Source organism: Malus sylvestris, chromosome 6, assembly GCF_916048215.2.
Source record: "Malus sylvestris chromosome 6, drMalSylv7.2, whole genome shotgun sequence".
Lineage (NCBI taxonomy): Eukaryota > Viridiplantae > Streptophyta > Magnoliopsida > Rosales > Rosaceae > Malus > Malus sylvestris.
This window is the reverse complement of record NC_062265.1, coordinates 26,248,053-26,263,115: the sequence shown is the minus strand read 5'-3', so window position 1 is coordinate 26,263,115 and position 15,063 is coordinate 26,248,053. Positions and strand designations below refer to the sequence as shown.

General features: G+C 34.3%; 1 protein-coding gene across 2 annotated transcripts; it reads right to left on the bottom strand.

Annotated features, from left to right (window-relative positions):
- Positions 1-2,601: 2,601 nt before the first annotated feature.
- Positions 2,602-12,248, bottom strand: LOC126626585 (sec14 cytosolic factor-like). 2 transcript variants are annotated; one of them, XM_050295953.1, is made up of 7 exons: positions 11,905-12,248; positions 4,352-4,468; positions 3,728-3,980; positions 3,576-3,612; positions 3,314-3,416; positions 3,083-3,193; positions 2,602-2,990 (listed from the first exon to the last, which is right to left on the bottom strand). In XM_050295953.1, the coding sequence occupies exons 1-7, from the start codon at positions 12,214-12,216 to the stop codon at positions 2,883-2,885; spliced, it is 1,041 nt and encodes a 346-aa protein (XP_050151910.1). In that variant the 5' UTR covers positions 12,217-12,248; the 3' UTR covers positions 2,602-2,882. The 2 variants fall into 2 exon arrangements, with proteins under 2 accessions (XP_050151910.1, XP_050151912.1); XM_050295955.1 differs by lacking the exon at positions 4,352-4,468 and having other exon boundaries at positions 11,905-12,241.
- Positions 12,249-15,063: the final 2,815 nt, after the last annotated feature.

The following is a 15,063-nucleotide window of genomic DNA, read 5'->3' as shown; positions in this document are numbered from 1 at the left end:
CCACCGAGACCACTTGATTCTCGATAGCTCGGCCTCAAGAGACATCACTCTCAATTCCACCGAACCCTCTCAGGTGCGAATAATTCACTTCAAATAACTTAATTTGCATGAATTAGCTCATTCTGGAAACACCTTACCGAGCACAAATACTTCGGTGATTTCTGTAACCTACAAGTGAGCATCGGTCGAGAGTAATCTAAAAACTATCGTCGAATAAAAACTCATTTAGCAGAAAACTACCATGGATCCAAATATCTCCACCGAGTTAGCATGGATGAACAAATCGACCAAATATCCCTTTTAACTAAGTATTGGAATACTTCACAAACATTTGGCCATGCCACCAAATCAAAACTCCCCCGAATGAAGATTCCAAATAATTGGCATGCCTCTATCATCGCACCTTTGCTGCATATATTCAGATTTGAATTTTAAATCAGTTGTCACTTTCCTTTCTCAGTCGAGAATGAAAAACTCCACCGCCGAATATAAATCCATTCGGCAGAACATTGTTCTGGATTCACCCCATGGAAATATTAAAGCCATTAAAGGCCTACCATCTCATAAGGGTGGCCTTTTTCTATTTGATTCCATCTATTGGAGTATACCAGAAAATTGTTATGGATTCACCCTATGGAAATATTAAAGCCACTTAAAGGCCTACCATCTCATAAGGGTGGCATTTTTCTATTTGATTCCATCTACTGGAGTATATCGCTCGTTACCCCCTATTTTCTTAAGTATCGGCTTAAAAGCCGAATGGTTAAGAAAATATTTTATTCATTTTTTTTTTAACAAAAAAAAATAAAAACGGCTGAATCATAATCAGGAGGATGCCAACGATACTTTATTCCAAGCCGAGATCTTTTTACATCAAAGTTTTCACTTTGGGTTTTTCCAAAGCCGAATAAAAGATCATCTGCAAACATGTTCGGCTTGACGAAAGATTCTTTATCATCGGCTACCAAATGTGTTGACCAATTATTATGCCCCCCAGACATAATAATTTTGCCAATTTCAGCTTTTAACTCGACCAACTTAGCCAAACGGGATTTCTCTATATCGGCTTTATCACCAATAATTATATCAATTGGCGTGATTTTTTCGGCTAGGCCTATGTCTTCAATTACCATATCAATCGATGTGATTTTATGGTTTGAAGTCGTGTATCGGTCTTATTCGTCATTGGAACACTCCTCTGACGAATCATTTTCTAAGTCAATTTCTGGCTCAAAATCTTGAACTTTTTCTTCTAGGCCTACCACACTTTTAGTCTTGACCGAACAAACAAGTGGCCTACATTCTTCTTTGGCCGTCTTGACAATTTTCTTAGGCCGAATTTTGATTGTTGCTGGAGCGGAAAATTGCCCTCATCTTCTAGACAACTTCTCGATGAGTTTTGCTTTCTTCTTGTAGCAATGCTTTACTTGGTGCCAAATTTCCAATGGAACCTGATTGAAATCTTGATCTATCATGTGAACTTCGTAGTTTAGCACTGGGTCCCACTGGGCGTGCCAAAATGTTGATCCTAAAAATTACCAAGCATATGTGGCGCGCAAGCCGAGTAATTAGTAAGCTAACTACGTCCTTCGGTTATGTGCAGACGTGCCAACTCGTCGGCCGATGAGTAAAATATGTTGATGTTGCGTTGGGTGCGCTGCTGACTTCTGAATCTCGCGACTGTGGCCGAGGAAGGAACATTCTCGGCTTTCGGGTTCTAGAGCCTGAAGACAAGGCTGCTAGTTTTGCGAAGTTCAATATCAAATTCGGTTCTCAGGGTGCCGAATGTAGTAACTTGGTAACACCTCACTTCGCCGAGAAGACTAATGAGATGACCTCTGCCAATAAGGATTTGAAAATCCTTCTCGACCGAGACTTGGATAGATAGCCAGTCGGCCTCGTCGCAATGTTGTTTATCCAAATTGAAGGTACTTCGCGGTCGGCTGACTCTACGGCAACAGTGTTGTTTATCCAAACTGAAGGTGTTCGCCGGTTGCCTTCATAGTGCTGTTTATCCAAACTGAAGATGTGTCGGCGGAAAAAGAAAATAAAAAAATCTCAAGATGTTTGAGAGGTTTCGCGTAGAGCGAGGGTTTGCGTAGGGCAGTTTGTGTGTTGAGTTGGAGGTGGTCCCAAAATGTCGTCTGCTGCTTTGTATTTGTAGGGACGTGCCTTGATGAACACGCTGTGAAGTTATTGCCGTGACCTGAACTACCAATCGAAATAAATAATATTCCTAGGAGTATTTTTCCAAGGGAGCAAAGCCACACTTTGATGATTGTCGTCCATTTATAATAACCATGCAATCAGATCAATTTACAAGCACACATAACTCTTTCCATAGCATCCTAAATAACCATGCAATGTTTAAACCCATATTCACGTCCAAGTGCATGCATTACCAAAGTCTGAGCACTTTAGCCCATGTTGTGCTTTTTCCTTCCTTGGTAGCCTAATCTAAACAAAAGACTCCCTTTTCCACTCATTTGTATAGGTGCAGCCATGCAATGCCACGTTAATTGCTCATCAATTGCAATATTTATTTTATTGAGCATTATCATATGCTACGGCTTTATCATCCAGTTGTGTTCCAGATAATGGTAAGTCTAAATAATTTAATACTATTAAGAGATCATCATTATGATTAAAATCATAATATTATCCTTTAATAACATTGAGAATTATCTCAACCAATTTGTCATCCAATGGTCTAGAACTCAGCCCATTCAACAGCCTTGATTACTCGAGCCGATGAAGTAAAATCTGGTCCAAACAGTGGTACAGCATAGTTACATATTATAACAAACATATTGCGAACTTAATGAGACATGAGCTTTAATCTGTTCATTTTTCCTCTTGGCATGGTTGATCAATTTGTCACCCTAGATGGGAACCAAAGGCAGTTTGCCTCCATATATCTCCGGAAGCTGGCTCTCATCAATCTCTTCGAGCAGAGTTGATTTCAGCATTTTGTTTTCGACGAATACTATCTGCACAGAGAGGCGAGATGATCTGAATTCTGAAGTATGAAGTGCTGTATACACTAATGCTGCATAGCATCTTGTGCAGATTGATAATTTACCTTCTTCTTAGTTTTGTTGTCGATAAAAGGGTAAACGATTTTCCAAACCGTCATGAATATGAGAGGAGCATGGACGATGTACATCTTCCCTAGCCTTTCCGGATAGTAGTCCTGCAACGATTAGTAACAGTTTTACTTTTGCTGTAGAAGAAATTTATATATTATCTGACTAGCAAGTTTGTTTAATCTTATATGTACATAGAAAGTAATGCTAAGCAGCAGAACAGATACCTGCAAAATTGAAAGAGCTCCAAGGTAACCTCGGACGTCACTGTTTGAATATCCCCAGCCTTCGAGATCTCCTATGGCAATGAACTTCTGTCCTGGCGGAATCCTGACACATGAAGTTCAATTCAGCACATAAAACATATCATCTATGGACTATACATGTTTGGTGCGTTATATATCCTTGCGCTCTTACATTAAATAGCTTTGCATTGGCAAAAAGAAAATAAATCGCTTAGGAACACGGTTGAGTGACAGAAAAACTCACTTTGCACATATCTTGTCGAGTCCATAGACTACATAACCTGTACATACAAAAATATATGACTTTTAGATTTGAAAGACTTATCAGATTTCATTTCAGCCATAGGAAATGTTACTTATCGTGAAGGTTTCGGAAAAAAAAAAGTAAAAACGTACGCTTGAATTCCTTGAGGCTGTCTTGAAAATGTCTATAACCATGGATAACTGATATGGGGCATCCTTTCTTGTCCGATCCCTGTAAAAACATCTTGTTCTGTGCAATTTGATTTGGAATCTCAGAAGTAGAAATAGAACCTTTAGGAACAAAATCGCGTCTCCATTTCATGTACTTGAGGAACATTGCAGATGCCTGCTCTATATCCAAATCGCGAGCACGCAGGAACCTCCTTATTGTGAGATCATCCACCTCCTGCACACAATTACACACCACATTCCAAAATATCAGAATTTGATGCAGGCATAGCTAGATTCTGCTCAACAAAATACAAGATCAATGAGGGAAGATCAACGCAGGCAAAGAAAGCATGGCATGGTTCAAGTAAAATCAGGCCATCCTTCCCTTCCAATTAAAAGCATTATTACTATAATTTACCGTTGCTTTCATTCTTGGTTTTGTACCTAAGCTTAATGTGAAAAGTGATTATCTTGCAAATCGATTACTTAATAACCTGAAAATGATCTATACATATTAATTAGATTTTTGAAATTAGAACAACTGTTTTCACTAATTTTCGCAAGATTTAGTGATTTTTATTAATTACAAAATGTGCAAGACAGCACCTTGTAGGATGGATCCTTGCCTTCAACAAATTCTCTCACACGACGGATCCTCGTCAATGTCACTGCTTCTTCTGCTTCATGTTTCATGGTTTCCTTGCACTCCATCTCAGACAATATCTGCCGTCTATCTAATTTATAAATATCTAGCTAGTGGATATACTGAGAAGTACTCACGAGTTCCAATCTCGTAGCCCCATTTTTTTAGAGTATGATTTCGAATCTATAACGGTTGATTACGCTGGAGTTAGCTTCTTCAAAACTGTCAATGATGCAATGCATGATGAATCTCTCACACACCGAACTCCGGTTGGTAGAGAGGCTCAAATTCCATGAGCGCCAACGCTCTAGGGTTTGGTCAAAAGTAGGGTTTGTTGTGAATGCTTATAACATAACAACTTTGAATACTTGACTGGGTTTAACTGAGCATATAGCAAATGAGAGTTAGGTAAGTTGACCGAAGTGGTGGGCGGACCTTCTTCACCCAAGTTCGCATCACACTTGTAATTAAAATAGTTAAATTATAACATTGAAAAAAATAATTACGAATACACATAAATTGTTCCTGTAATTTTAATCCTTATCTAAGATTAAAAACTAATTCTAATCCTTGACATTTAATTGTAATTTTTTAATATTAATTAAATAGGTTGTAATTATTATTGTGTATTTTGTTTGTAAATTATATATTAATTCCCATAAATAATAAAAATGTTATTTATCATTGATAGTTATTATTAAGTTCTCATAATAAGAAAAGTCATATGTTATCATATATTTTTCATTGTGCGTGAATTTCTCCATATATATGTATATGCATATTACGTACATATGTATGTTTAAATACTATAGCTACGTACCGACACATTTTTACCGATACATTGTACTGAAGGTTATGTAGTCCAATACATTCGTATGGACACTTACGGACCGATACTTTTGTACCTATGAGTAAAATAAGATACCTAAAGTTATATACTTATACATTCGTACCGATACTTCCATAACTATGAATAAAATAAGATACCTAAAGTTATGTACCTATACATTCGGACCATGTACCGATACTTCCGTACCTGTGAATAAAATAAGGTACCAGAAGTTATGTATAAATTGTTTTTGTTTTGGTGTTGAATTTATTTTAATAATAAGAATTTGAATTTTGAATAAAGTTTTATGTATTAATATATATGATTGGAGCACAAAAAAAACACATTAATTATGGGTGCGTAAAGAATTTCGAATGGTAAGTTAATAAATAATAAATGTACTCTAATTACTTAAATATGGTAAATTTTAAAAATATAGACTTATATTACATTTTGAAAACCATTCAAGTTAAAATCTAAAAACAATCTTATTCAAACCTTAAAATCTAAAAGCACCTATTATTTATTACCAAATTATTTTCTTATACTAAAACGGAAACCAGCTTGCACTGTTTACGGACAATGCGCGGACGAAAATGACGTCCGATGACGAAAATGCCCTCCGTTTGGTTTTCCATCAGGCGTTTTTTCTCTTTGTTGCACAGTTAAACAACAGAATTCTCAGCTACTCTGCAACGGGTTGGCGATTTCGATCATGCGTTCTACACTCCGCATCGATCTCTTCCATCGCTGCTTCGTGATCCTTCCGATCCCTGCTTCCTTATCTTTTCGATCTCTGCTTTACGATCTTCTCGCCCCCTCATCCTGTACCCAATTTCTTTAGCCTTTAAGAGGTAATTAAGGGATGTATTCAATTGGGATTTTGAGGGATTTTAATTCTTTTAATGAATCTAGGGGTATTCAATCAGGAATTTAAATGATTCTCTGAAATTCAATGTGTATTCAATCAGGATTTTAAGATAGTTTATGAAAATCCTTAGAAATCCGGGTGTATTCAATTAGGATTTTAAAGAAGTTTATCACATTACAGGTGTATTCAATTAGAATTTGATTTTAAAGGATTTGATAAAGTTGAGGAATTAGAGGGAATTGGAAAGATTTCGTAGTGTATTTTGAGCATTCACAAATCTCACCTCTCCCCAAGAGATTTCAAGGGAATTGAATCAAAATTTTACATGAAATCTCTACAAATCAATTAAACTCCATAAAAATCCATGGATTTGTAAATCCATTAAAATCTCTCAAATTCTCAATTGAATACACCCTCCTAAATCTCACTTCTTCTCAACTACCCAGAAGCCAAATATGTGATTTTTCGCTGTGGTTTGTTACTTTATCGAATTTGGTTGTTGATATTTCGTATTTTTTTATGGTCCATTTGTGTTCTATTGGGGTTGTATTTTGCTAGAATTTCATAAAATTTGATTTGGTGCATAACTGATTGGCTTAAAATTGTTGTGAGATTGAATATTTCTTGAATTTGATCATTAGATTTCCCTTTTTTATTTTGGAAATTGACGTGCTTTTCCCATTCATCGCCAAAACAAACCCGTGCTTCCTCCCTCTTCGTCTTCTCCTCTCGCAATCTGCACCCTTAGTTCTCAATTGGATTCACAGTAAACACCCAGAAATTTAGAGGTACGAAAATTTCAATTTTTTTTTTGTGTTTTTTATTTATTTTCAGTGTTAATTTCTGATTAAATTATTATTTTTGATAAACCCACTTAGAATCTGATGGGTTTGCTTGAATTCCATAGTAAAAACCTTGAAACTTAAAGGTATGAAAATTTCAATTTTTTTATTTATATTTATTTTTATTGTTAATTTCTGATTAATATCATTCTTCATAAACCCACTTAGAATCTTGATCTGAGTTTTGCTTAAACTCATCTTGGGGTTTTATAATTTTTTAGCTTTATAATTTTCTGGTGCACCTGTGATTAAATACAACCGAATTTGATTTTATCCACAAGTGCAGATCTTACCCCGTGGTGCTTAATCCAGAGAATTGTTACTCATAATCAACAAGATTCATACGGCTTATTGGTATCAATTTGGTTGCAGCAATGCTATTCTTGCTGAAGACCTGCCATGTAAGTGATTCAGATTGTAGTAATTGCCGTACAAGTTAACACTTTTGTGTGGAATTGGTGCAACTCTTGGGGTTTGTGTGATGTTATTTTGATTAGTTGTTGGCTAAAATTTGGTTCTTTTGATTTGGGTCTGGTGAAATTGTTTCAACGGTGGGCGGGATTGGTGTTCAGGGATATTATGGTTTTATGAGGTTTTGATAGGGTTGTCATAAATGGAGGATGTTAATGAAGTTAATGAACATGCTTATCTTTGTAGGCTTGACTTCTGAACACAAAGCCTACTCTTTTCAATTGTTGGAAAGGTTTCTTAATTTTTATTTATATTTGTATGTGTTGAATTTTGGGTTATTTTGCGGATGTTATTCAATTGAATGAAAAATTGATGTTTTTTTAACCTTTTGGTTTTGTAGGATTTTAGCTAATAGGCAATTGGCTGCGAGGTAGGAGAGGAAGGTGAGGTATACGGATGAGCTGGAGAGGAAGGTGCAGACACTTCAGAACGAGGCAACCACCCTATCAGCACAGGTCACTCTATAATAGGTATAATATCCGTTATTGATTGTTTTTCCTTCTTGGTTAATTAAATAAAATTGTGGTTTATGATATTCAATCAATGGAAAATGTGACTTTCACAAGCTCCAAGCCTCTGTCAATTATAGAGATCTCAATATGTATCTAAAATTTGCTTAAGACACTGATGGAAAAATTTATTTAACGTTTTACCTTCATATGCATAGGCTCGACTTCTAAAAACGTATCTTGCAAAGCTATGCTTCACAAATTTACAATGCCTATCAAGTGAAGCACATACATTTGTGTTATATAATTGTATTCAATAAGGATAATACTATCACTGCACCTTATTCCTGGACACTTTTGGCCTTCTTGTGTCTTCGTTGGAGCAGTGCAAATCAGTTTTCTGACTTGATATCATGGTCTTCAGTAGCTCGGCTGGTAATTTTTGGCATAATCCTTTTGAAAAATTTAGTTGTTTTTGTTGTTGGTTATGTTTATTTGTCAAAGTAATGATTTTGGTTTCATGTCAGGGCTTTATGAGTATGATCATGATGCGTCAAAAGCTAGGGAGCTTGAAGTGACAATTAGAATTAAAGTGATAATACATAGTAAGTGTTTGGTTTTAGTTTTTTGTTTTTTTAATATCTGCTGCAAAGTTTTTGAATTTCTCATTTTTCAGACACCAAATTCCATTTGAAAAGAGTAGGTTGGTTAAATACCTTTTATGCATCTTTTGTTTTGATTTGTTTGTTGGATGTCAGCATGTGGGACACTTGAGTTTGAGTACCTTCACCTCTCCCAGACCCTGCGTAAAGCGGGAGCCTTGTGCACTGGGTACGACCATTTATTTATTATTATTTTTTTTTTTTTATGACAAATGTGTGAGGCATTAGCCATGATTTCATCTGGGCAATTACAAAATATCAAAAAGTATCCTCTCTGCTAAGGATAACACACTCCTGCAGGAACTAGACATCCCAATATTTTGCAATCTGATTACAAATTATCTACCAAAAGTTCATACTGCTATCAATTATATGATATTTTTAGATTGTTAGTGGCTTTGTTCTATTTTATATATTGACATACAACATTAAAATCCCGATCATGGTCCACTAAAAAGTATTAAACGTGTTATAAATAGATATGCATTCTAACATGGATTTCTTTTTACAATGGAATTATATACAGAAAAGTTCTCAAAGGTGGTTACAGTGGAGACCAATATTCAGAACACAGTGGACAAGTCTTTACAAGCTAATCCTACTGGTAATAGAAACAACATCCTTTGTCTCTCTGCTTACTTGCTTTTTAACATGGAGAGAAATTTAATCTGTATTTCAGAATTAGTGGTCTTCTTGATGTCCAACTATAGGGAAATGGTTCTTGCAATTGTATTTTGGAATTAGTGATCTTGATTCAGAACAAAAGGACTAATTTCCTTCCTACATTCCACGTGTATGTAAATAGTATCGCTATTATATATATATATATATATATGTATATGTATACAAATCTTACATGTTCTATACAGTTTTGAAACTCACAGCATAAGAGACCTCTGTTTTCTATATTGATATCCTATATACTAAAACCCAATTTTGGGGTACTGTTGATGACCAATGGACGGATGAATTTGCCCCTCGGTTTCTTCTATGCTTGCCCAGCTATTTCCTCTTTTCTATAGTAAATAGTCGGTTTTGCCCATATTGGCCACTCGTCCGTCACCATTCATCTGTGTGTATATTTAATTTATAAATTCATAATGTCAACGACTTTGTTCTACTAATTAAAGTTTTATCATAAGCTCAGTGTTTTCCCTTCTTTTTCCCATTCAATCTAGCATAACATCATATGGTTCAAATTAAAAAAAGTCAATAAACTATTTGATATTTTTCGTTTCTTTTGATTGATTTAGATTTCACAAACTGAGAGAGCAATGATCCACAATGATATAGAATGCCTAAATTGAAATCTCAGTTATAAACTTTTGCTACCCCAATTGAAAGACATGTATATAATTTTGTGTTTTCGTGATTAAAGTTCTAAGATATGCTCATTTATTTTGCAGGTTCGTATTCTATATTATATGAATTTTTTTTTTTTCAAATTCCAACAACTTATTTCAGTGCATTTGGAAAGTTACAGTTTCACAGCCAAGGTAAATATCAATAAAGTTGCGAATGCTTTACCCATGCTCATTATAAACAACCGCATAGGTACTTTTCTTTCATTTTGATATAAGAACTGTTTAATTCTACAATAATTTTCTTCTTTAGTAACAATGTTCTTTGCAAGCATATCAGTTATAAAATAAACAGCTTCAACTAAATTCAATTTATGATGATTCAATTTCAGGTTTGAGAATACTGACTGTTTCCATTTGAAATTTTGTTGATTTTTCCATTCAGGTTGAACCAAAAAGTCTCCAACATGCCAATTTTCATAATAGCAGTGTTAAGGTAAATTTTGATCACACTATTCCAGATTTTTTTCAATAAATTGTCTTCAGAGTAATATTGAAACCAAACATTATCTTCAATGAAATTTGCAGTGTATAATTTCTGCATAAGTTTATTTTTGCTGTGCTATACATTCTTAGTACATCTTTGAAAAAGTTTATGATGTATAACTTTTGCATCCACCAAAAATTTTAACATTTTTTTTTATTCCCTCCCTATAGTCACTTTATGTATGGTATTGGAAATTCAAGTAAATTTGTAAAGAAATTTTTTTCATTGTTTTCTACTATTTCCATTGAAATCAAACTCCTTCTAGTCTCTCACATTCTTGGTATGCTCATCTTTCCAAATCTTCCTTCTATCCTCGAAAAGCAGATAAAAAAAACTCGCTCGAAACAATCTCAGTCTTTTACAGCTTATCCAATTATACTCCTTATTTGATCACTTTGAACAATTCCCAGTCTCTACATGTGTTGCCTAACTTTTTAACAAGCCCCTTGATACCTTTTGGCTCAGGAATGTTTCCTAACATGTTCATAGGAGACAAATCAATCAACGGTATATCATCACCTTCAACGATTGAGAGCTTTGGCACGTGCTTGGGATCTAGATTAGCTCTATTAACATCTCCCATGGTAAGTAAATATGATTTGGAAGGAAAATGATTTAGTGCTTTTCTTTTTCTATTTTTGCAATAATGTTACAAGAAGAATGATAGATTTTATCCTATGAATGTCAATAATGTTACATCTCCGATGTGGACAAGTTTTTGTCATTGTTAATTTCAAAATTTATGACAGTTCCTGCTGGCTTAGGAGAAATTTTTATGATTATAACACCATCAACCGATATTACTGTTGTACAAGATTCTTGATCAATGATAAGAGGATGTTGCAATTTTTTTTTAAACGCATCATACTAGATACGTTTAAATAATCTTTTCCTAGGTATAAAAGGGCAAACGTAAATAATGGAGAACTAGAGAAAAATGTCTCGCATCACTAGGTGCCATGACTACTAGGGTCTGTGAGTATTCATTACTTATAAGTGAGAGATCTTGAGTTCGACACCGTTTTGCTATGATGGCTCGATTAGTACTGACCAAACAATCTTTTCCTAGGTATAAAAGGGCAAACGTAAATAATGGAGAACTAGAGAAAAATGTCACACATCACTAGATGCCATGACTACTAGGGTTTGTGAGTATTGTCACACATCACTAGATGCCATGACTATTTAGGGTTTGTGAGTATTCATTACTTATAAATGAGAGATTTTGAGTTCGACACCGTTTTGCTATGATGCCTCTATTGTTTAAACATCCGTTCTTTAATGTAAAATATTATTGTAAAAAATGACAGTCAAAGATGACCATGTTAGTATTTTATGAAATCCCCTAGGCCTCAAAGATAAAAGAAGATCGAAACTCAGACATTAAGACAACTCCCCACAATTTCTTCAGACAAAAGAAATAAAGATAACTAAGAATAAACAAGCATATATGATCATCTTTAGTAATTAATTAACGAAATGATTAAGGTTAGGGTTAGAATTAGGAAGAAATATAATAAGATTATGATCAGTCTCTCTCTGACCTTGGTGGAAGGATCCTGGGCTTCGACAAATACTCTCATGAGACGAGTTTTTCTCAGCTCCTCCAACTCCTTGTCGTCTGCATGCGATGCTGCTACTACTTCTGCTGCTGCAGCTTTTACTTGTTCATCTTCTTCTACTTTTAGGGTTTCTAACTCCTTCAACTCCATTACATTATCAGCAGAGTTCATCAAAACCACAGCAGCACTCATCTCTCTCTCTCTCTCTCTCTCTCTCTCTCTCTCTCTAATTTCGAGTTCGAGTTCGATCTGCAGGATGGAGACTGGAGAGGGGTATATACCTAAGTTGTTCATAAATTTATGGCAAATAGGTAGAAATATGGAAACTGCAAAGTGATGACGTGAAACATTGCCATTTTCCAGAGGAAAAAAAGAATTAACACCAGTCCCCCACACAATTTAATTCAATTTAATTCAAAGCTACCATTTTGTACTTCACATTGATTGTGATTCGGGAGGGAAGCGTACATCCTTTTCAAATTTGTGTTCGGGCCGATGGACCAAAGAAACTTGACCACTCAATTAAAATTATGCAGCTCTCAATAATTAGCATATTTCATTGGTCCGCTTTACACAAAACCAAGTCTCTAAACGGTGTGGCTCTCTTAAATAGTCCTGATTATCTGGTCAATTGGCTCCAAATACACAGATCCAAAGACGTTTTGAACTCGGGTTGAGCTACATTTAATGGCCTTCTCAAACCAATTATATAGGGTAGTGCTATCCACATACTTAATTCTACTTCTTACATACTCCTCAATTATCGGCCGTCAATTTAAATGAATTAAAAAAAATCAATGACCAAAAATTAAAAATGAATATGCAAATAACGCTGTCCATTGCACGTGTGACTGCATGGTTATTATCCATGGGTGCAGTAGATTAGGTGAGTGGTGAGTCGGTGACCCGTGATTCGGCGAGTCAATCTCAATGTCAATTTGTGCATGAGTGTGTCCAACTTGTTACGAAACCTTGATATTCAATTTCCAACAAAACGCATTTATGAAGATGGTCACAATAATTTCTGTTTGCTTGCACTGGAATCAGTCCAGATCAGTTGTCTCCCATAATAATTTGATGGGAAACTCATGGCATATAAAATGTATATTTGAAGAGCTTGCGTGACGAATATCATTAATTCGTGACACAACTGAAGATTTTCTAAAAAGCACAAATTATTGAAAGATTTTCAAAGAAGGAGAAGTTAATGAAACGAAATTTTGTGTGGTGTGATAGGTGCACCATCGCGTGGTGTTTAATATGGACAAACAATAATATGTCACAGATCTAATATATAATATTAGAGAAACAAAAAGATACAATAAAAATTTAATTGCTTGTAGATACAAGTTGTGGAGCAAAAAATAATCAAGAAAATTATGGAGGCGACACATGAACTTTTGGGTAAAAAAACAAAATTACGCTTGAGGCACACCAAGATTCTCATGCGCATGCAACGGACAATAACAGCTCAATCGAGGTCAAATGTGATCAAAATGATATTTATTCAAAACCCTCTCATTACTCCTCATCAAATCTTCACCAAGGTAACTCCTAATTATTCTTTTCAAATTAGGATTACTTGCCAAATTAATTGCACGATATTATTTGACATAGTATCTTGCAATTAGAGCCAAAATTCCACCATAAGTGGCAGGTCCCTATTTCTCCAAATACGGCCGCCACACCCCTATATATAGCCTCACATTTCTCCAAAAACCTAAGTTCATTCTCTCCCAAAAATTCTCTAAACACTTTCTCTCTAAAATTCTAATTTTGGCATCGGAGACTCTTCGGCCAAAGCCCGCCCCTCCCTCCATTCATCGTTGGCGTGTGAGGCTCTTGGCCTTGATCTTAGGTGTTATTGTTTTGAATGTGCATTTTCTTTAAAGGAGAAGAAGGTGGAAATTTGTGTCCACACAAGTGCTTTTACAATTCAGAAGTACTTCTAAATATTGTAAAAAAAAATTTGTTTGTTATGTTAAAAATTTATTTAGTTATTATAAAGGAAGATGATTTTATCATACTCTCGTTTATTTATAGCATTTGATTAAATAAACAAGGGATACCTAAAGAAAAGGTTGTTTGATAACCATTTCGTCAATTTTTAGATTTCAATTTTTTTAAACGGAAAATTGAAATCTTAGCTACTTTCAATTTTTAATTTAAAAAAAATGAAAACTGAAAATTAAAAAGTGAAAATTTAAGGGTAAATTTGAAAACTTAAAGAAGTAGCTTTTTGTTTTCAATTTTTTTTATAAATAAAAATTAGAAGTAACCAAATATGATTTTAGTTTTCAATTTAATATAAAAGTAAAAAAAAAATAGTCAAAATATTATTAAACAACCCTTAAAAGTGCGCATAAAGAGAGAAAAGAATGCATAAAAGTCATTTCATATTCGAAAACCACTTCTAACCAACCCTCGCTAAGGTGGTCACACTGAAGAACTTCTCAAAATAAAACACATTTGCCAACTTATTTTATACAATTATTAGAGAACCAAAAAGAGTAAAATTAACTCTTATTTCCTTCATAAGTTTAATAAGTTTAATGAAAATATAGGTTTAAAGATAATTTAGTAAATCACTCACATGCACTCTCTCATTTTTCAATCTTGCACGCCCTTAAACTTCTCCTTTTATAAGTAAACTCTTTTAGCTCTCATGGTATACTGACATAAGTTTTTCATCAGTTAGTATAAATATATAATTGTATTGAAAATAAATAATAAAAAATCTCATGACATGGTAGTATAAATATATCATAGAATAAATGTATCATGTACCATTTCCCAAATTATTATTATTATTTTTTTAGTACATCGATATTTTTATACTAGAGGAGGGGGAGTTTAGCTAAGCTACACAATGAGCAACCTAATTTGGTAATAAATTTGCTATCCACGAGATTCAAATCTAAGACTTCTCATTTCCAAATGAAGAGAAATACGATCAGACCGTAGTACTGAGTGGCACAATTTCCCAAATTATTAACTTAACAAATACAACATGATTATTTACAAAAAAACAAAAACATAAAAAAAAAACAAAAGGAAATGCAAAACCTAACAAACTTATCATGATATAAAATTATATTTTTTTTAGAAAGATTTTTTTTTCTTTCCAGATAATAATATATA